A 22,379-nucleotide genomic window follows, 5' to 3' on the forward strand; every position below is an offset into this window, starting at 1 on the left:
AAGATGGATCAACAGTGAAACCATGCCAGCTTTCATCAGCGTTAGCCCGTGTTTTCAGAGCTGTGATTGTAACCGGGGTTGCAAGCGTTTCGATCTCAAGCTTTTGTATCAATTATTCAAGGAGCCTTGAAACTCTGCCATTATCTCGACAATGGGTCTGGCACCTCTTTGTAACGCCAGCCTTACTGTTGTCTTTGAGCGCAGCTGAAGACGTGAACGCGTTTGCCTTGAGATGAGAGGTGTTCAGGGCACAGAGTTGTAGAGGTATTGTGTCACCACTTCAGGACTCCTCTACACAAGGAGAGAAGGGGTAAAAAAAATAATAAATCGACATACTCAAGCCTCCCTGTATCATTGGGTAATTTATACTGCATCACTGCCTCCTTACCTTCACGATGCGTGCATCACCTCACACTGATCAGACGTTACATTATGACCACTGACAGAAGAAGTAAATGAGAATTCAGTGTTCTTTGGACCTGTCAGTCGCGTGGAGACACGTACCTACGATCCACTGAGACCAGACCAGGGACCCCCCACTCCACAGCAATGACCTGGCCTCCAAATTCACTAGATCCCAAACTGATCAAGTATCTGTGAGATGAAACACAACAAGAGCCACAGACACCACAGGACACCCTCAGAAGACCCATGTCCATTCTCTGATGAGTCACAACGGTTTTGGAGGCACAAGGGAGACAGTGTTATTAGGAAGGTGGTCATAATGTTTTGCCTCATCTGTGTAGGCGGAAAAATTTTATGCTGAAGAATTGTGTCTTCTTGATTTCCCAATCGATAAAAATAATATTTCAGTCTCAGAGTGTGGGCGAAGAGCCCTCAGGAGGCCTGAGTGGAACAGCAAAGCATTTAATGTAAGATGGACAGATGTGCTGCCTCTGACTTTTTCTGTACCACGCACACACACACACACACCGACACACACACACACATCAACACACTCGTCAGCCCATTAGATCTCACTTTTGGTAGTGCATTATCATGAGTGTTATGTCATCATTCTTATCCCCACATCCCAACGGTTGACCCGAATGACCCAGCGGAAATACAGTCGCACACATCTGCCGCGCCATTCTCTTCCCCTTCACTTCATAATCGCCCCACAAAACCTGCACGACAATACCGGAGCTAAATCAACGCAACAATCAAAATCCAGGCAGCTCGTCGGCGGCCGCGCTGCCACAGCCGCATTTGCTCTGAGAGACATCAGAGAGAGGTGGATGGGGGGAACCGGAGAACAGATGACCTGGAGAAAGGTGGAGATGTGTGTGCGTTTGCAGAGAGACAACTCTGTCAGATGAAGGCGCCGCCACAGATCAGACAGAGCGCCGTACGGAGGAAGATGAGCGGCAGGAGTTTTGGTGCTCGGTGTTTGGAGTTTGGAGGCTTGCTGTCTGAAGTCAGCCCGGAAAGCAAGTCAAATCTGACGTGAGGAAAACCACAAGTATTTTTTTTTTATTATTACTATTTTTTATTTTTTTTCCACCCAGAGGTTTCAGCTACAGGTGTAGGTGAACGTGTTGCACACTGGATCTGCGCTGAGGTGGACTTGTATTTGATTTTAATTTTTTTTTTCTTAGAGGAAATGGAGGAAATTTGTTCATCAATTTTTGGTCCCACGGCCTTATCTGCTCATAAAGTACGCTCCACTTTTATTTACGGTTCTGCTGAAAAGAACGCTGCCTTAACCGTTGCTACCCTCCTGGCACATAACATATACCACATTGGTGGCACCTTGGCTGTGCCACACAAATGCAGACTGACGCTGACTGGTAAGTTGATGTCTCTTTGCTGTGCGTATACGTTTGTGTGTTATGTGTAAAAGTCCAGACACTATAAAAACTACAACAATGTGTTACAGATTTCCACCTCTTGAAACGTACACATGTTGCATAAAACCCTCTCGTCCTCACGTTTTTGCTGCTGTGCAGTTTGTTTTTAAAACGTGTATCTGTGGACAAACATCTTGCACGTTGAACGTATTGCACGACGGTGCTATTCATAGCACAGGAACTCATGTTTATGTATCGGATTATCCCCGGGATGATCAAATTGCTCACTTTCTGCTACCATAACTTTGAACTTGCGGAGGCCTCCTCTTAATGAACCGCTGCTCATTACGCGGCAGGGAAAATTCATCCAGTTTGTGTTTTGATTTCTGTGTATTTTATCGCTCGTCATGGAAAAAAAAAAATGTCATAAATGTCATTCATTTTGTCCCGTGGACAGTCAGTCGACCGAAGATAAATCACATCTTGATTAAACTCCAAGCAAACCCTCAGGTCACGTGCGTTGGCAGGAAAAAGTAAATGCTAGCTAAATGACGAGACCAAGCCTCCATTCCGCTTTATTTTGGTTTGATTCCTGCATTTGTTTCAACGGTCGGGATAGTTGGGTGGAGGTGCCTTATGTCACATGAATAGTGCATGAAGGATCAGGCAGATGCTGGTGAATATCAATTTGTGTAGTTATGAATAAATTATGATAAATCTTTCGGCTGTTGTCCATTCCAGTCATCGCCCTCGGACCTAATCTAAACAGAGATCTCACGCTGAGCCGCTCAAGAATTGAAATATTAGCCCGAACTCGTAGTACACTGATAGAAAAAGAGGTCTGCATGGATGGTTCAGAGGAATCTCACGCCATGTTGTGATTAAAAATGACAGTTAGGATTGGGAGTGATGAATGAAACGTGCTGCTCTGGATAACGTCAAGCCAGGTGTTCTGTGTTGTGTGTGTGTTTGCCGTCCCGGGCCCCATTGTATGGATCTAAGTGAGGACGTGCTTTGTTCGTCAGGTTATCACAGAGGCGTCTTCATCACCTACCCCATTAAAATATGTTTGAATTACGCAGGCCTCTGAGGCAAGACAAAGCTTTGATCTGCTCTCTGCTCTGCGCCGACAGAGATGATGAGCTTTTACATGTCTGCACTGCACGCGCGCACATGCACACATATAAGCACACAAAAGCGCAGAAAAAAAAGCTAAAAATGAAAAATAATCGTTGGAAAAATGGTATAATTATTCTTCTGTTCTACTATCTAGACATAAAGTTACGTTTGTCATACTTGGGTGCAGCTGCCATGTGTAAAATCCTTTGAAAAGTTGCAAACCACAAGACACCCATCTACCTGCAAAGACACTGGTGCAACCCTTTTTCTAAAATGTCTGCAAGATTGATGCTGGAATTGCAAACTTAAACGAAACTGTAAATTTATGTCGTCACGCTCAGGTGGCTTGAGGAGGCGCAACGGCACGAATGACAAGCGTCGAGGTGTCCGCTGCACCGACCATTTGATTCAGACCTCGCTGGGCTTTTTGCGTTAGTTCTCATCTATCTAAGATCACGAGCCGAGTCCCCTCTCCTGGGTCCTCTTTTCCTCTTTCCGGTCTTCAGTTTAGCTGGCTTTGAGTTTCTGAGGACTCCTCGTGGTGGTGCTTATCGCGCTGATGGAGAGCAAAGTGACTGGAGAGCGCCCGCAGAAAGGTCAATGAATAGCAGGGATGAGCAGAGACCTGGGGAAAGTGGGGTAAACATGGAAGGAGAAGCAACGAGGATGGACTCAGTTTGAGTTGAGAACAGATGATGACACAATACCGAATGTGTTTCCCTTTTGTTCAGCTGGATAAAAAAAAAAAAAAAAAAAAAACAGACTTCTGTATTCACGTTTAGCTTCTCTTTGTAAAGTACACCTGACCGCGTTTCGGAAAAAACATGTTTATACACATTATATCTAATAAATATGTTTCATTCATTTTGGAATTGATTTGTTGCTGGAAGCATGCTGAGCACCAAGAGCAGATACTGTAACCATGATCAATGCAAGAGGAAGCCCCCATATGACAGTGACTTCTATTGAGTTTCATTGTTAATAAGGCTGTGGTTTCCAAAAGTGGGCGTGAGACATAAATAATGAAAGATGGCTCCTTTTTTTCTGATTTATTTTCCTTTTATTCTCTACGTCTCTGATGCCTTCTCACACTATAAAGTACCCGCTCATACATTATGATCAGATATGTTTGTGATAATGATATAAATCATTTAAGTACCTTGTACCATTGACGAATGTCTTAAGATTAAAATGTGAACTGAAGCCGACTACAGAACATGTAATAATCTGTACATAGAAGTACACAGTTTACACCTGACCTTTTTTTAATTATTTATTATTTGGTCCCTCTGTTCCTGTGCACGGGTCATTATCATTAAATTTTGGTTTCTTATACACTAGGAATATTCTGATTCTTTCATTCGGAATCAGTTCGTCTTGGGAATACGAGAAGGTTGCATAGGAGACCAGAGCCTGGAACATTTACTGATGACCGGTTGCTGGTCACGAAGAAATCGGGGCAACAAGCAAATTCTCAATAAACGTGTGAAGCCCAGATAAAAATATGGTGCACATACAGCATGCTTTAGTATATGCTGTGCACATACTAGACAAGTTAAAAAGCCTGATATTTTCTTTATGGCCTGACAGAAATAAAAGCGTAGTCCAGACTTACAGGGCATTCATCAGGTGGAGAGAGATGTTATTACTCAAAATGAATGTTAATTTCAGTCTGCGTCTGCTGGCTTCCTACATAGGCATAATTTTAACACTGCTATGATACACAGACATTTTTTTCCCCTTTGAAATTGTAACAGTATCAAATTCTTGTTTTATTTGCCCATTTGTGAGTTGTTCACATCTGTAATCCCTTGTACTTGATTTAAATTCAGACGTAGAGTCCATTGTATGTTATAAAAGGTGACCTTTGCAGTCCATTAATCTTTGATGAAGCCTAATCTTACCAGATCCCTCTAGAATAGACCCACAATTATTTCTCGCATTCGATACTAAAATTAGCAGTTAGCAGCTATTCCACTTCTATGTGGTTTTATGTAACCCACTCTCAGAATCCCACAGAATCCACTGTACTATCACCACGGCGGGTTGAGTGGTCATCGGTGCATTTGTGATTTTCCATGCACCTTGGGAGGTAAATCGTAGATCTTGTATTCACATGCTTGTTCTTGTTTGCGTGTGTTCCTGTGTAATAAAGTCCCTTGAGTGAGTATCCCTGATAGAGAGAGCTCATCAAATATCCAGGGCAAAAATGGTGCCATTGTAAAGCCTGTCCTCAGGACAGAGAGGCTGTTAACAAGCACTCCGCTGAGCGTGTACTCAGTCAAGTATGCACAAATATGCATTTCAGAGCCATGAGAGGTCTGACTTTCGCTGTCTTTGAAGATAATCACCCATGTCATCAGAATATGCATTTTCCTCTTCTTGTGTAGTTGTGTTTGGACCATTTTTTTATCTTGTGAGGAGCTAATAGACTGTTACCGTGTCTGGAAAAACCTAAAGAGTCAAGAGGTTCCTTTTGATATGTTAAAAATGCATTTATGCATTGTGTAGGATACATGTGCACTTATAACATGCGTGACTTATCTTAACATCTTAAGAACGCACAGTGCTAAATTTTACACACATTAGGATGCCACTGATGTGCAGCACATGCAAATGTGCTTGAATCTGTTGAGATTATTGTAGCGCAAATACGTAAGAAGCACATTTTCTTTACTGATACGAAACACTGGAAATGTGCCATGAGAGCTATTAACTACAAGGTAAATTATCCGAGGTACACAATACATTTCATTCAAATGTTAAAGTTAATGTTTCTGTTAAATGCCCACAGTTACCAAATGTGTAGTTGGATATGACGTGCGTGATGTTTTTGTTCAGTCTTTGCCTTCTCTCTTAAACTTTTGGCCCTCTGGAAAAAAAACCAGCTACATAGGAAAGAGTTGTAATCCTTAAGCCCTTCTGTCACTCTTGATGCAAATCAAGCTAAAACTGAGAGTCAGAAAAAGGCTAAAATGACGAAGAATTGTGTCTACATTACTGTATGTACTGTATATTATCTTATAGTACAGTATAGTCCACTCTATGTACACACTAAGCGTCTTTTAAGTGCTAAAACTGGTTAAGAATGCATTTGGTCTTGCACTTATAATAAGTGACACTCTCCTGGGAAACAACAACTCAGGTGTTTCTTTTCCTCTAGAGTTTGTCCGTCATCAATCATCTTCATAAACAAGTGTGTAGTGTAACTCACCTTTATCTAAAGAAGACAATCTCTGCCTGAAGTGTTGTAGGCCGTGTCTACATAAGATAAAAAGGAGAACTAGCAGTTTTTTTTTTTGTTTGTTTGTTTGTTTTTTTTAAATTTTTTTTTAGGTAAAGATTAGTATCATTATTTCCAACCAGGCGAGGATTTGAGGATGTGTGCTTCTCTTGGAGAGTCCATGATACGTGGAGGGTCTGTTCTTTCGGCCTGGTTGTCCTGGATCCTGGAGCACTCAACGTTGTCAAGCGTCGTATTAACTGAAGTGTCGTTGAGAAAAAAACACAGCCGGCCCCGAGGCACTTTTTGTTATATTATTCACAGCATATATCAGAGCTGACTTCACGTCGGTACCATACTTGCTAAAGTGCACCTCCTATACCATGACTGGCAAAGATTTACAAAGAGAAATGATAGATAGTGATTGTGTAAAATGAATTAAGTAAATGAGTCACCGCGCACCGTTTTGTACACTCGGATTGTGGCGGTGTTTCTGTTCTCTGACTGAGAGAAGTCAATATTAAAATAAACTGATGTTCAAGACATAGACATAGACATTATTCACACTGTCTTTCGACATATGTCTTATTGTTATAGTTGTTATCTTCTTATCTTTTTAAATTGATCATTCTCAGATTCAGTGTATGTCACTTTACCCTGATTTATCGCACATTTATCCATCGTATCGTAAAGACCAAGTGTGGCCTATATGCATTACAATTCATCATGGAAATGTAGCATGCCTACACAAATGCTAAATGCACATATGCTAAATGCTTACACCAAACAGCCACAACATTAAAACCACCGACAGGAGAAGTGAATAACATTGACCATCTTGCGACAATTCAGTGTCCTGCTGGAAAACTGGTATTATTCATGTATTCACCCTTAAAGCAGCAACACTCCTTGATGTTCAGCAGCCATCCCCATCCGTGACTGTGTGTCCGACACAGACGAACAAACAGAAACGGTTTAGGAACAACACAAAAAAACATGAAAAAGGTGTTGACCTGACCTCCCAATTCACTAGATCCTAAACTGATCAAGTATCTGTGGGATGCACTGGAACACGAATGATCTTCAGAGGCCCCTCCCCTCAACCCATAGGACCCAAACCCCCCCCCACTATCAACACTGTGTTGCCACAGAACACCCTCAGAAGGTCCATGTTCATTCTTTGATGAGTCACTACTGTTTTAGAAACACAAAGGAGACCTGCACCATATTACGGAGGTGATCATAATGTAATGTCTGATTGGCGTGTAGCGTGTGCACACGCATATACACACCGAAGCATGCACACTCTGCTAATGAGGATGAAAATCTTGCTGCCTCTCATCTGTCATCCCTGCCTGTATCTCTGCCATCAGCTGTCACACAAAGAGAGACGTCTGAAGTTTTGTCTTTCATCCCTTCTCGATGCTGGACGGTGTTTGGCAATCAGGCACAATCAAACACAAAGCCACTTCGTTTTCAGCGCCTCTGTTCTCCTCTCCACGACGCTCCGCCATCACTTTCACCCCTCGCCCCGCACACTCGTGTTCACTTCAAGTGCCTTTAATTAAACCTTTGCCTATAGATAACTGCCAGAAGCAGAGTACACACTGTGCACACATGCATGCTGCACAACAACGCATTGCAGGGGCAGACAGCGAGCTGCCATCAGCCTGCGCTCGGTGTGATAATGTGAAAATGTTAAGCCCAGGTTTGCAATCAGTATGTGGGTGTGTCGCGTTGGAGCTGATGAGCGAAGACATTTACAAATGCCACACTCTTTAAAACAGCCATAATTGAGTAGCAGTGGGTACTAACGCATTGCACATTACAGTCCAATTTTAAACATGAATAACATCCTGCCCAGAGAAACAACACTGATGCCTTTACTTTGTGTGTGTGTGTTTTTTTAAATGCAGTTTATAAATGCTACCTTGTGCATGCTCATATTGTAACGAAAAACTCAGAGACAAATGTCATCACACCAAAATTATCCGCAGAGGGAAGTGACCAATGCAGCAGCCGTAACTCCGGCCGAGTCCTAGCTTTCCACCTGCTTCAGCACGATGAAGATTTTCTTTCTTGTGCGGCCCCCTGTGAAATAGCGATCAGCCTATTTCCCCCTTCTCTCAGTTGGTAAAAGAAAAGCATCCTTGTGAGTTCCCACAGTGGCATCTCTGTCGCAGTTTGGACTCTGACCCAAATCGGCCGCTGTCCGCTCCACTAACTGTGCCCCTCTGTGCCACTTTACCTTAAATACAAACAAAGCCAGGCACCTGTTCCTTTATGTGTCTCCATGTAGCGCTCCGCTAAAGCCCAGTGTTTGTGCGTGTGTTCTTATCTGCAGTGGAGCGATGCATGAGTGTCATGCAGTCCGGGACGCAGATGGTAAAGCTGAAGGCAGGGTCCAAGGGGCTGGTGAGGCTCTTCTACCTGGATGAGCATCGCTCCTGCATTCGCTGGAAGCCCTCACGCAAGAGTGAGAAGGCCAAGAGTGAGTATGCACGCATGCACACACGAGCAAACAGACACACAAGCATCTGTAGGTACGCACGTGCACACACGCTCTTTTTAAGACTGCCTTGCTGATGTGGTTCCCTTCATGTGCTGCGACAGTAAACATCCAAGTTTTACTTATCGGAGAGGTTTTTCAAAGTGCAGACGTTTCCATTACCAGTTTTTGATTGTAATATTTAGGGATTGTGCATTTCTTGGGGTAACAGAAACACAGCAAATGCACAGGTTCTTAATTTGTGTTGTGAAAATCAGCATTATCTTCTCTGTTTTACTCACTGCAGCAGTTCAGAATACGATATTTGATTATTTGCCAACACATGCCGTCCGATACACACACCGACTGGTGAATGAGCACTTATTTTTTCCCACTGAACCAAACTAAACTCTTTTCCTAACCTCAACCAAATGACTTCTGTTGTTAAACAAAAATGGGACTCAGGAGTCAAAGACCTTCACCACTCCAGCCTGACATTGTTTCCAGAACTTAGCAATTAACTCAGCTATGAAATGTTAATGCATAACCACTACGATGGATAAAGCCACAAAATACAGTTAGTAATAATAATAATAATATCAATGCATTTATTTTTGCAGACATGTCCTGCTTTAGAGATTGCCACTATTTCCTTTTTTTTTGTCCCATTTTGTCCGGGAATGTCTGCTGAAGTTTTATAATCTGAGTTGGCCACACTGCTCTGACTCTGAGGGGATTATCATCGTATATTTCATGGCCCCCTCAAAGAATCGCCATCTCTCTTTTATGTTACTGGTTTTATGTACCAGCCCACTGAAGCGTGTGTCTGCCTACTGGACCTGTCCTTGCTTGTGTCTAAATGACGGCGCGTGTGTCGGCATTAGATAAGCCTCCGTCCTTTCACATGACTACGAGAAACACAACAGCTGCGTGGATCTTTCTTTGAATCTGCGTGTGTGTTTATGCGCTATTTGTCTGAGTGGGATCAAAACAAAGCTGCCATATTGTTACGTTCTGTCAAAGCAGTATACCAGAGATGAGATTATGTAACGGGATGTGAGAGCTGAGTGTAATGGGGAAACGGGAGAGGATAATTTTGGAAGGGATTATGACAAAACATATTTCGGGGCGTGAAAGACGGCAATTGATTATTTATTGAATATAATAATCGCTGATTCTTTATTCAATCAATCAATTAAACGTTATTGTGTCTCTAAAAACAAAAATTCTTGTGGTTTTGAGGAAAACATGCCGTGTGTTAATGAGGGTCATTACTGAATCGTTTTTAATTAAGCTGGTTAAGGGATCACACCGAGAATAGATGTGTAAAATCAGAACAGGACACAGTTTGCTGCGGGCGCTTTCACTTTGCTGACAGAGACATACAATCAAAGATAGTTGAGTTCATACTCAAATCTCATTAGACCGTGATACTCTCTGAAGCCTGAAATATTTGCACACATCACAGAGAAAGCAGAGAAAGTGACAACTCACATAAGTTTAGTTATGGTTATTTTTTTTTTAAGAAGCAAATATGTGCTCTTATCCCGCTTTTCTTAAATATATACTTTACTCCGTTTGTCACAGCACAGTGGAGGGAACTTTCTTCTGTGTTTCTCTAAGCCCCAAACACATTAATCCTTCTGAAGAGTAAATCTTTAAAGAGAACATATTTTGACATCAGATAAGCTCCGCCATAGGCTGCTTCAAACGTGTACTCTGTGTTCGTTAAGAGCCATATTGGTTCTCCTGCTTCGTTTTTTTTTTTTTTATGCCGGTGTGTCGTTGTAACTGGCAGGGACAGCGAAGCCCTCTTCTGGGAGGAGGTGTGGTCATCAGCAGCTCATTTGCATTTAAAGTTACAGACACCAAAACAGCCCATTTTAAACCTGGCAAAAAGAAAAAAAATAGAAAGTGACGCTGAATATTCAGAGTCAAGACTTTAAACACATATTCTGGAGACATGTGAGAGTTATATTAGCTTGTTAAAAAAGTGTAGCATGTGGGACCTTTAAAAACAGGCTATAGAATGCACGCACAATATATAATTTTAATTTGAAAAAGCTCAGTAATTTTCTAAAGCAGTAAAGTGCTGTAGATATCAGCAGATCACAATAACTCCGCACATTTAAGCCTTGGATTATTATACATATAATCTCCTCTAGCATTTATGGGAAATGGACTTTATGTGAGATTGAGTCAGCTTGATGTGTGTCATAATAATGGTCCATGCAACCCAGTGCAGAAGTGCAGTTTATTCACATTATTTTCTAATACTTATGTAGTTTCGTTTAGATGCATGCTGAAAAGGTAATTCGGCGTTAACTAGAGGCAGAAATGATTAATGATTCATGCACGCATATAATGTTTTTAAGAGTTGTCCTTATGTCCCCATTCTTTCAGTCACCATTGATTCGCTGTACAAGGTGACAGAAGGTGGCCAGTCAGACATCTTCCACCGGCTTGCAGATGGCAGCTTCGACCCGGCCTGCTGTTTCACGGTGTATCACGGCAACCACATGGAGTCCCTCGACCTGGTCACGACTAATGCAGAGGAAGCAAGAACCTGGATCACCGGCCTCCGCTACCTGATGGCCGGGATCAGCGACGAGGACTCCCTGGCCAAGCGGCAGCGCACGCACGACCAATATCCTTAAAAGCAAGATGCCACACACTAGTCACTGCTGTCAGGGCCGCAAACAAATCCATTTTCTAGGCAGGATGAAAACAAATGTGCGTTATGTGAATTTGTGCCAGGGATTTCTATTAAAACCGCTAAATCTTTCAAGTTTTCTCAAACAGAAGATGTTTTCATCCATTGAGGCAGATCAGTGGCTAAAAGGATTTTAGTCACTGTAAAGTATTTACCAGGGTTTTTGTGCAGTTGACTTGTTTTCCTTAATGTGTGCGTGACGTGGATGAAGCAAACGTTTGAGGAGGCCGACAAGAACGGAGACGGTTTCCTGAACATCGATGAAATCTACCAACTTCTTCACAAGCTGAATGTCAATCTGCCTCGGAGGAAGGTCAAGCAGATGTTTCAGGTCAGAATATGAGTTAAAAACAGTCCTTCGATGCTAGATATTTGCTCTAACTATCTATACAATATAAGTGGCAGCCCCTGAAGAGTTAGCAAGTGATAGTGACTGAAAAGAAACAGCTACTTTCGCGTCTCACACACATTAATAAATTGCAGAGAATGGAAGATGACCGGAACTTGCACATCCTTTGACGCTTGCTTCATTTAATTATTTATTTTATTTATAATTCAAATAAATGGAAGAAATATTTTATGTGATCATGAGTCGGGCAGGAAAGGGGCGAACCACTGGAAAGAGACGAGAGGAGTGCTTCAGTTTTTAACACAGTGGTCACACTGAGTAATATGACAGATCCCCAGACCGTGTCTGCTTATATCTGCTGTCTTATCTAATGTGAGTTATTGTCCAGCGTGATCGAGCCATGGGACGATTTCCTCACTTTCTTGGTTTATCTTTTTGACCACAGACGTGATTGCCTTCATATGACCATCTTTATTGGGAAATTAATAATCCTGACATAGCATTGTTTGTGTCTTAATTGATCTTAGAACTAGATTGCACTGATCACTTGTGATAGATGTTGAGGCACAACTTAATGAGCATCTACTCAACCTGCAGCTGTGGATGTATGTGGTTCTTGATGATGCAGAGATCAAGGCAACAGCGGATAAAAGCCTAAAAACAAACAAAAATAAGAAGGCAATGCATGCATAACACAATCATATTTGGGAAGCTGAGGTAGCAAAGGCAAAACTGATAAAGTGGTGATTCTGAATGGAGATTATATATAAGAAAAGATGAGAGGTGAGAAGAATAAGAGATAGTGATGTATTTCAGCAGTAGAGACAAAGTCAGAGTCTCTACTTGTGAACTTGGAGAAAATCCACCTAACTTCTGTGGAGAAGAAGTTGTCTCAGGTCACACAGCAATAGTGTCCGTCTTAATTCTGCAACTATTAACAGGAGAAACCTGTTCTGCATCTAAATTAATAATTGATGTGATCTTCTCTGCACAAAATGTATTCGGAAAGATGTTCAGCAGTGCCATTTTATGGAGCAAAGCATAGATGTAGGAAAGCTGCGACAGCCACAAGTGAGTCTCAAAACACTACCTGTCACATTCTGACATTTTTATTTTTTATTTATTTGTTACTTAGTTCATCTGGAACAACTGAATTTTGGAAATTCTGACTTGACCGAATCTGAATGGAAAGCAGCAATATAACCAGACGATGTCGAGTCAGGTGAAACATTTTCAAATATGTTTTGTGGAGAAAAAGGTCAGCACATTCTTGTCCTTTGCTGCTCTAACACTTTTATCCAGCCATGTTGACTGCAGAAGAAAATTACAGCAATCTGCAGTGGTCTGTAGTAACTGGAGGGAGCAGCTTTCTACATCCCTTCCATTATTCCCATCAGATCCAATGCATTACTTTCCAGCATGAACAGTCAAAACTCCGCTCCACCAGGACTACGTCTTGTTTGTTCAGATATTATTAACATTGTCCTGAGCGAAGGGGGGCGAGGGTTGTCTGTCATCACATTTTGATTTTGACTACCGCTTGATGACTTGGTTCCACTTTGACTTACTTCAACAGCACAAAGGAAAACTCAAATACAGAAATATCCCGTGTCTAATAATCTGTTTTTAACTTGGGTAGAAAGTGCTGTAGCGCCCAGTGCTCAAATTTAGAAGCCGAGTAAATGGGTATTCAGGGCATCTGAGCTTCTGGATATGTCTTGTGAGAACACACTGGCCACAATAAACTCCTTACTTTATGTCCGCCTCATCAAAACTTAAAGTAAAAGAATTTTTCAATTAAATTTGCTTGTTGGTTCTCTGTAACCGCTTGACCTCTGGGGAATCACGTCGCCAGTCTATCGCAGGGCTAACACACACACACAGACACACACACACAGACACACACACACACACACACACACACACACACACAGACAGGCCCGTTTAGAAAAACCAATGAACCTAACGAGCACATTCTTGGATGGTGGGAGGAAGCTGGAGTACCCGGAGAGAGCCCACGCAGACGCCGGGAGAACATGCCAACTCCACACTGAAAGGCCCCAGCCGGATTCAAACCCAATTTAATCAAATTAAATTTACATTCAGGATAAAAATATCCCAATGAATTCGCTCCCTTAAGCCCCCCCTATCTACGCCTCCCACATTAGCTAAGAGCTGAAGTTCAGCGTTGTTATCCTTTTTAGTTGGGATAACACAAAAATCAATCCACACGTTGGGTTTAGATTAGACAGAAACTATAATCCATTTATCTCATTCCATTTAAGCAGCACCTAAACAGCTTGTACCGCTGCTTAAAATACCCCAAGTCTGTTTGTTTTCAGTCCATGCAATCCAAGTCTATCATTGTGATTTAGCCTGCTGGTTGTGTATGGATTCCACGATCGAATCCCCAGTGCCCACAGCGAACTCATTACAGACGTGTGATGGAGGCATTAGCCGGTATTATTAGATTTGGTGTGGAGACAAAGGGGCCCCCGTGAGATCCAGGTAATATAAGAAGCTGGATTCCAATGAGCGGACGGAGCAGCGAGCCATGCTGTGTGTGTGTGTGAGTGTGTGTGTGTGTGTGTGTCTCTTCTGGCAACATCTGGCGAGGCCTGATGTTAGGAAAGGAAATATAGTTCATAAAGGTAATGTGTTTATCATAAAGATGAGATTCATTGAGTGTGCCTGCCAGAATGAAAACATGTGATAAAGGGTGACACGTGACAAGAGATGTACACATGAATGAGATACTGACAGGACTTGAAAATCAGAGTGAATTACTATTATTATTTTAGTCATTTAATCAGACAATGCATCTGCACACAATAGGATAGTCCTACAACTCCAATCTAAGCTATTTTGTGGTTAAAATCAGATGACTCAAGCAACCACATCGCTGTTACCCTTGCGCACATCACCATGCGGGGCTCGCCCCAGATCACTTGATTGGCACGACGGATCCGCGCTGGAGCATGATCAGCTCCCAGCCGAGTGGCCAAAAACCGAATTTGCGCCACAGAAATGGAGCGCTTGGGACAAATCCCTTCATCATTTGCAGCAGACACGAAGCAGCGGCACAGGAGCAGTAGCTACTCACATTTTGATCTAATGTCACGAAGTAGGCACGTTCAAGGGGATTAAGCCAAAATGTCATCTTGAATATCATGCTATGGCATTTCTCAAAGATTCTGGGTCAAACACTCGAGTCAAGTAATCGAGCTTGAATGTTATGTCTGGAAAGTAGTGGAACGTCAGAGCCCTCTACATTCTGTTTGAAGAATATCAGCTTTCGCCATCAAACGGCATTGATTGAGTCTATGGAGCTCTGTCCATCTCCAGTCTGTTCCTGGTTTCCACCTAATCCAAATATGGTTAAAGAGGTGGAGCTTGAGTGGAGCTGACAGCTAGTGACCTTGGAGGTCACCCACCTGTCACTCAAAGAAGCCGTGCCCTTAATCATGCATAATTTTGTGCCTTTATATAATTTAAATCAATGCGTTATTTGAAAATTCAGTCACATAGAGTTGAAGGAGGAAACCAGCGACAATTTTTTATAAAATGTACCGTTACCAGGGAGGATCCGGTCCGTGTATGTTTTGGTGATTTGATTTTCCATCCGTCTGCGTGACCCTAGTGAGGATTATGCAGTAGTAGAAGATGGGAGATCGACTCACTTTTCGCACTCTAGTGGCCATTAGTGGAACTGCAGGTTTGGGTAATTTTTGAAGAATTAAACCATCCTCCAATCATCCTAACCATCCAGTTTATTCATTTATACGAATACTGAATATCTCTGGAATCTCTCTCTCTTTGAATAAAGTTACAATAAAATAATTAAAATTCTTTGATAGCATCATCGGTGACATATGTTCCCCTCACCCACGCAGGAAGCAGACACGGACGACCAGCAGGGCACGCTCACATACGAGGAGTTCTCCGTCTTCTACAAGATGATGTCTCTGAGGCGGGACCTGTTCCTGCTGATGATGGCGTACAGCGACAGGAAGGACCACCTGACCATGGAGGAGCTGGCCAACTTCCTCCGCCACGAGCAGAAGGTGAGTGGCCGCGCTGGATCAGGTCAGAGCCAATCAAATCCTCAGCGCGGGACGTCGAACCAGGCACATTTTTATGATGAGGTGTCCAAACTACTCGCTCTCTCCAATCAGCCTCTTTAATTTGAGTTCCAGCCAAAGACGGAAAATTGATATATATCCCGTTCAGCTTCTCTTTACTATGACATGTAGCTCCTCCCGTCTCAGCTGCCCGCCCTGAGGAGTCTGCTCCACTAAGCCAATCTATCACACCTAAAATTGGTTTGTGTCATGGGAGCTCTTGGCTTCTTTTTATATAAATTCTCTTTGCTCTTTTTTTTTTCTTAAGGTTTCCTGACACACATTTTCTCTCTGCATTTGTGTAATTGCTCATCGTGCTGCATTTAAACTTAGTTGCAACGCACGCTTATTATAAAACCCTCCTCAATAGAAAAGAAAAACGACGTCGTTCACTGTTTTGTCGAAAGGCTTGAACGTGTATTTTGTGTCCCTTTATCTTCTCTGTAGATGACCAACGTCACTTCAGAGTACGTTGCAGAAATCATCGACAAGTTCGAGGTATCCGACGAGAATAAGCAAAGAAGAGTCATGGGAATTGAAGGTAACATCCATGTTACGTCTCACCATCCACTGTCGTTTTTTGCATCCTCTTAGGTCACTGTGTAGCTTATTATTGACACGTTAGCCAGAAGATAAAAAAAAAAAAGGCTCACACTGATGTACACACTGAATGTTAAATTGTCTGGCGATTTAATGAATGATTAAATGAAGTTTTAATTATTGCGTCATGCACATAATAACTACCTCCATGCACGACCCTACGAAACACCGCACTATCAAGTCAGGCTGTCATTGCCTTTATAAGCCACTGTCATAAAACATATCAGATTAAATAAATTACAAATTTTCTAATTTATCATCCCCGATTGATCATCATTCTTCATGACAAAAACCAGATAGTTAATGGCTGAAAAGAAAAAAACGATGAGCATGAGTGCTCGTGACTTTTACCTCTAACGTAACGCCACTTGGATCTAAAGGTAGGCCTTGAAATGGGAGAAGTGTAGCCAGAGAAGTGTGACAATTGGGAAATCGGAATGAGGGCGGTGGGAACGAGCAAATGAGGGTGTGACAGAAATGAGAAGACTGAGTGCGGGGACAGCCGAGGAGGAAGAGGAGGAGGAGGAGGAGGAGGAAGAGGAGGGGGGAGACTAATCTCGTTGTGTGAGGCATGAAGGCTAACGCTGTGTGGCTGACCAGGGCCGTGTGCCCAACGCTCTCCCTGCAGGCCTGCAATAACCGTGTGCTCAAACGTAGGCCGTGCACAGATGTGACATTTATGTACAAACTGGTTTTCCTTAACATGTTGCTGCGGAGTGACGGGGAAGATTCACATTGTTTACAGTATGCGAGGCTGTGTAACGAGGCTGTTAGTAGTAGTATGTTAGTATTCATGTCTACTGTTAAAATCTGGACTAAGCCGTAATATGCCGTGCCAAGAGCCGCATTAGCTGCCTACCTCTTCTCCCTCATCTGCTTTCTCGCTTATTTCCGTCTTCTCCTGCGCTTGGTATTCCTCTCCCATTTCTATCCGTCCTCGGTGGATGAAAGGATGCTTTCTGTTTCCTCCTCCTCACACCTAACAAAGTTAGTGTGGTGTGGTTTCAAACAGCTCTGCTTTGGAAACACTGCACTGTGTTCCAGCCTTGTATTTTTTTCCCGCTGCTGATGAAAGGATGTTGTAGATGTCGCAGTTAGAAACTGCCAAGAAATAGGCAACTACCTGTCTGTCTATCTAGCTCTCTACACCGATCAGCCACAACATAAAAACCAGAGAGAAGATGTTCTGCTGGGAAACGTTTAGACCTGACGTTCGTGTGGATGGTACCTAAACATGCACTTCCAATCCAGACCAGACTAGACACCCCCACCTTATAGCAATGACATCCTCTGCAGGATGCAGCCTGACACACACACACACACACACATAAAAACGGTCCAGGAAAAACTTTGGACTTAAAAACACGTTGCGCTTGTGCTGAATGAAATCAATAAGGATTCACAGCATAAAAATAATGAACGCCTGTACAGAACGTATCTGCTGCCTTTTGAGATTTTATTACCTTACAAACACGCCAGCAGGGAGGTTTTTCTGTTCACAGAGCCATGCCATGAATAAAAATACTGCGAAATGAATAAAACACTGGTTTTTATAGGGAGGTTGGCACAGCGGTACTGTGGTTCGCATTGTTGCCTCACAGCAAGTAGATTTTCTGGCCTCGAATCAGGCGGCCAGCTGGGGCCTTCATGTGTGGTGTTTGAATGTTCTCCCCGCGCATGCCTGGGTCTCTTTCTACCACAGTCTGAATTCAACAGGTGATTCTGACTCGCTAACCGATGTATTTTTATTCTGATTTTCTCTCCGTAAATTTCCGTCCGTCTTCAGGTTTCACAAGCTTCATGCGCAGCCCGGCGTGTGACATTTTCAACGCTTTGCACCACGAGGTGAATCAAGACATGGAGCAGCCTCTGTGCAACTACTTCATCGCCTCCTCTCATAACACCTACCTGACCGGAGACCAGCTCCTGTCCCACTCCAAGACCGACATGTACGCGTGGGTGCTGCAGTCTGGCTGCCGCTGCGTGGAAGGTAAGCGCGCATTTGCATGTGAATGCGTGACCTTTCCTTCGTGAGGCTTCTTAGCATACGAGGAAAAGCACAGGTGTAGGTAATGTCACGAGTGATGGCATCAAATTCACTTTCGGAGTCCTGCGGTGCGCCATCTCATTTTTCATGCTGTCTTTGAATATTCGTGCTATTAGTAAAACCAGTGTTAATTTTGCTATGACCAATCAATATGTCTGTCCTAAAAAACGTCTTGTTCTGATTGGATGTGACCTACAAATGAAGAAGCTGAAGGATAAGAGCTTTAACATGATGTTCAAATCAAATAACGTGCCGTTTCCTAAATTTAATGAACAGAATGAAGAGGCACAAACAGGAGCCTGTGCCACCACAGGAGAAAAACAGATAAATATGTCTCATATTTGTGAATAATTTCTTCTCATTTTCTTACAGTGGACTGTTGGGATGGTCCCGACGGAGAGCCGGTGGTCCAACACGGCTACACTCTAACCTCCAAGATACCGTTCAAGTCTGTTATAGAAACCATCAATAAATATGCCTTCATAAATAACCAGTGAGTCAAGCTCCCTATGGCGCTGCATGTGTTTGAGAGTGTGTGATTTCGTGTGTTTTATGGAAACTAGACACCGCTTCCATAGGTACATTCCTTAGGGAGAAAAACAGTCTTGAATACCAAATAGAAATGCCTTTTTTTTCACATATTTTTCTTGCACTAATGACCAATCTAAAGCTGACTGAAACATAGTTATGGTTATTTTCTTGCTTCTCGACAAACAGCACGTCGCACATAGGATTCCCTTTATTGTGTGTAAATTGTCCTCTATAGCTTAATTGTTTTTCTTTATGGCCCACTATGAGAGGGGATACAATAGCACAACCCCACTCGTATAAGGCCTTTCCGTCCTAATTAAAAAAGCTGCAGAACTAATGTATTTTTCCTTGAGAATCTAATCTCAGACTTGAGTGTCTCGCACAATGAAATATTGATGAATTTTCCACCGGAGCTTTAAGAACAAAGTTGCAAATATTATGCAACCAGGTTTGTGCTTTTCAGAGAGCACTATGATTCCTGGCAGTAATTAGCACCTATTACTGAGCCATCTGCTCAGCGGCGTTTCCCCTCACTCCCCGAGGAGCCTCTGTTTGTCTCTGCTGGGCCCAACAAAGTGAGGAGCGATGCAGCTTCCTGCTGCCACATTGGCTCACTTTGACATCGATTGCCGCTTCTTATACGGAAGCGACTGTGTTGTAAAACCATGTATTTCCCCCAAACACACACGGTGCTGGAGTAGATTCCATTTATGTGATCCAACGGGAAAGAGAACTGTATTTGGCAGCTTTTTCAATAGTCAGATTAAGACCGTATGTCTACTTTAACAACTAAGTTTTTAGTTGTCAACTTATCTCTTTGCTGTCTCATTCGCAGATATTGTTGTTAGTAATGTGAGAAATTGTCACTAAGCCTATAATATTACTTTATACACATACTTATATTACATAGTTTTATGGCTCAAGAGCATTTTTCATTTTCCTTCAGACAAAGCCCAACGAACTTTTTCTCTCATTGCTCTCTTTATGTTAAATGTGGATAACTGGATACTGTTCGACTAACGACATATTTCGCTCACAGATGAGTGAAAGGAGACAATGTTTTGTCCCAAATGCAGTAACTGGCCATCTGGCCACACCGGCACAAACCCCAGAGGGCCGTCACATTCGGTGGGCGGATGGGTTGTCGGGAAGTTTTTGCAGATTCTCTCTATGTACCTGTCGTTTGGGGTTGGAAATGCCTCAAGCGTACCTCTAAGATTCAACAACCTTGGAAAGTTGGAAAAAGTTTTGATAATAGTTTAATTGTAGCATTCATTTGTCATTTGTCGTTTTCTCCTCCATGTGTAAATTTTCTTTATTTAAATCACTACACTTGATTAAAGAAAATGTATTCGGCCAAAGGAAGCAGGCAACCTGATGAGGCTTTACAGGATTTAGGCTAAAGATTTATTTTATTTTATTTAATTATAACATTTGACAAATTTATAAAAATTCAAAAATATGAATTTAGCTTTTTTAAAGATCCTAAAATTCCAAAAAGAAAAGTCTGTTCAGTGTCGCTGCTGTAAAAAAAACAATCACACTTGCTAATTAGAGAGCGGCTGCATATTCTCATTAACTCACAACATATTAATGAATTATCTATAATGAGGCTGCCAGTGAGAACAGGTTAACAACAGGAGACCCTGTGTGCGTGCGTGTGTGTGATTTTTCTCTCTCTCTCCCTCGCCTCCCGTGTTGTTCTTCTCACCTCTTACATTCAGCTAATATTTTATCATCAGTGCCACCTGTTAATGATTAATGACCTCTGGGCTACACTGAAATGGAGCAAGGGTCTGGTCCCCCATACACACACACACACACACATTACACAGCTCATTGAGCCGCCTCACTGTTTCACCTGAGAGGAGCTGCTGCTGGATGTTTGTAGAAATAAAACGACTCCGGACACGTCTCTTTTTGTCTCGTTTGTGTGGCCTTGGCGCCGTTTTTGGAAATCTGTTAAGACTCGGCTTTGGGGGTAAAAAGCTACGAGTCTGTTAGGGTGAGGCACCCTTACTGAGATAGTAAAGGTTAGAGTAAGGGGTTACGGAAAGCATTGTGTCAATGGAGGGCCCTCACAAAGATAGAAACATGAGTGTGTGTGTGTGTTTGGGGGGGATCAGAGGTGGAAACGAGAGTGAGGCTGTGTCCCCCGAGGCAGAGCTGTCAGTCTGACAAACCTGACATTTGGGCTGTGATGCTGTGTGGCCACAAGTCATTTCACCTTTTCTAAATGAAAACACAGAAACACACACACTCACACACACAGCTCACCTATTCTCTCGCGCCGCGCCACAGAGGTGAAGAGGTGTTTGCAGCTGTGTGTGTTTATCATTTACCTCCTCGCTGTTCTGCTGGTTGGAGGTGAGAAATGGAAGTTTTTAATGTGATTCCTTGGACCGGTCTCACTTGTGGCCATCAGCTGCTTCCGGGGAGTTGACAAGATTTACAAACCCCCGTTCTTGTCTTTTAGGTACCCAGTGATTCTCTCCATAGAGAACCACTGCACCATCCTGCAACAGAAGAAGATCGCGCAGTACCTGCGAGAAATCTTCGGGGATAAGCTGGACATCGGGGACGTGCTGACCGGAGATGCCAAAACGTTACCCAGCCCTCAAAGCCTGCAAGGCAAGATACTCATCAAAGTAAGAATAATCCATTAATCCGCAATTAATGGATCAGAGGCTGAGTGACTGTTCGTGATTTTAAATGAATGAATAAGTCACTGATTCTAAATGGTCACTTGCTCATTCATTATCTGTCCATTTTTTTTCTTTTTTGACCTCATGTGCACTGACACTGATGATGGGGGGAAGCAAAGGCGCCGCAAGGTTTCTAATTATTTCTCAAAAACTGGAGAACAGAGGAAAAGGAGGACAAGTGTAGGTCATTGTATTAATCATAGATGGCGGAAGGACGAGATGTTGGCACACGATGAAGAAGAAGAGGCAGACTGTTGATTTTTAACAGTGAGCCCACAAACAGAGGCTGCACATCCCACACTCAGCTGGAGCTGCAAACTTACTAATTTTTAGAAGCTGCTACTATTCATCAATGATGAATATTTAAAGAGATGTTTAAGAGTTTATATCGAACCACAACGAATCCTTAATATCTGGAATGCCTCATTAAAACTAACCATCAAAGTGAAAGCAAATTCACCCTTTGATTTTCATAATGAGAATTTTAAATTTCATTAACTTCAACTTAAGCTACCTCTTCAGTTCTTAATTTGCCCTTATCAAATATTCAGACTGATAAATTGGTGCAGAGCGACTCAAAGGTGCTGGATTGTGGACTGTTGCCCCCTTTAGGCTAATGTTAGAGCTTTTTATTCTGGTGTGTAGTGGAGACGGACTCCCGAGGGATACAACGGCATCTATTATCCGTGGACA

General features: G+C 42.7%; 1 protein-coding gene across 5 annotated transcripts in view; it reads left to right on the forward strand.

Moving 5' to 3' along the window:
- Positions 1–22,379, forward strand: part of plch1 (phospholipase C, eta 1) — a 56,096-nt gene that overhangs the window by 15,880 nt on the left and 17,837 nt on the right. For all 5 annotated transcript variants that reach the window (XM_047594859.1, XM_047594858.1, XM_047594854.1 and 2 more), the window contains 8 exons: positions 8,477–8,623; positions 11,024–11,267; positions 11,535–11,664; positions 15,576–15,746; positions 16,251–16,344; positions 18,190–18,393; positions 18,823–18,943; positions 21,458–21,629. In XM_047594859.1, coding sequence (XP_047450815.1) covers positions 8,477–8,623; positions 11,024–11,267; positions 11,535–11,664; positions 15,576–15,746; positions 16,251–16,344; positions 18,190–18,393; positions 18,823–18,943; positions 21,458–21,629 — 1,283 coding nt within the window. The remainder of the gene's footprint in view (positions 1–8,476; positions 8,624–11,023; positions 11,268–11,534; positions 11,665–15,575; positions 15,747–16,250; positions 16,345–18,189; positions 18,394–18,822; positions 18,944–21,457; positions 21,630–22,379) is intronic.

Source organism: Mugil cephalus, chromosome 9 (genome assembly GCF_022458985.1).
Source record: "Mugil cephalus isolate CIBA_MC_2020 chromosome 9, CIBA_Mcephalus_1.1, whole genome shotgun sequence".
Lineage (NCBI taxonomy): Eukaryota > Metazoa > Chordata > Actinopteri > Mugiliformes > Mugilidae > Mugil > Mugil cephalus.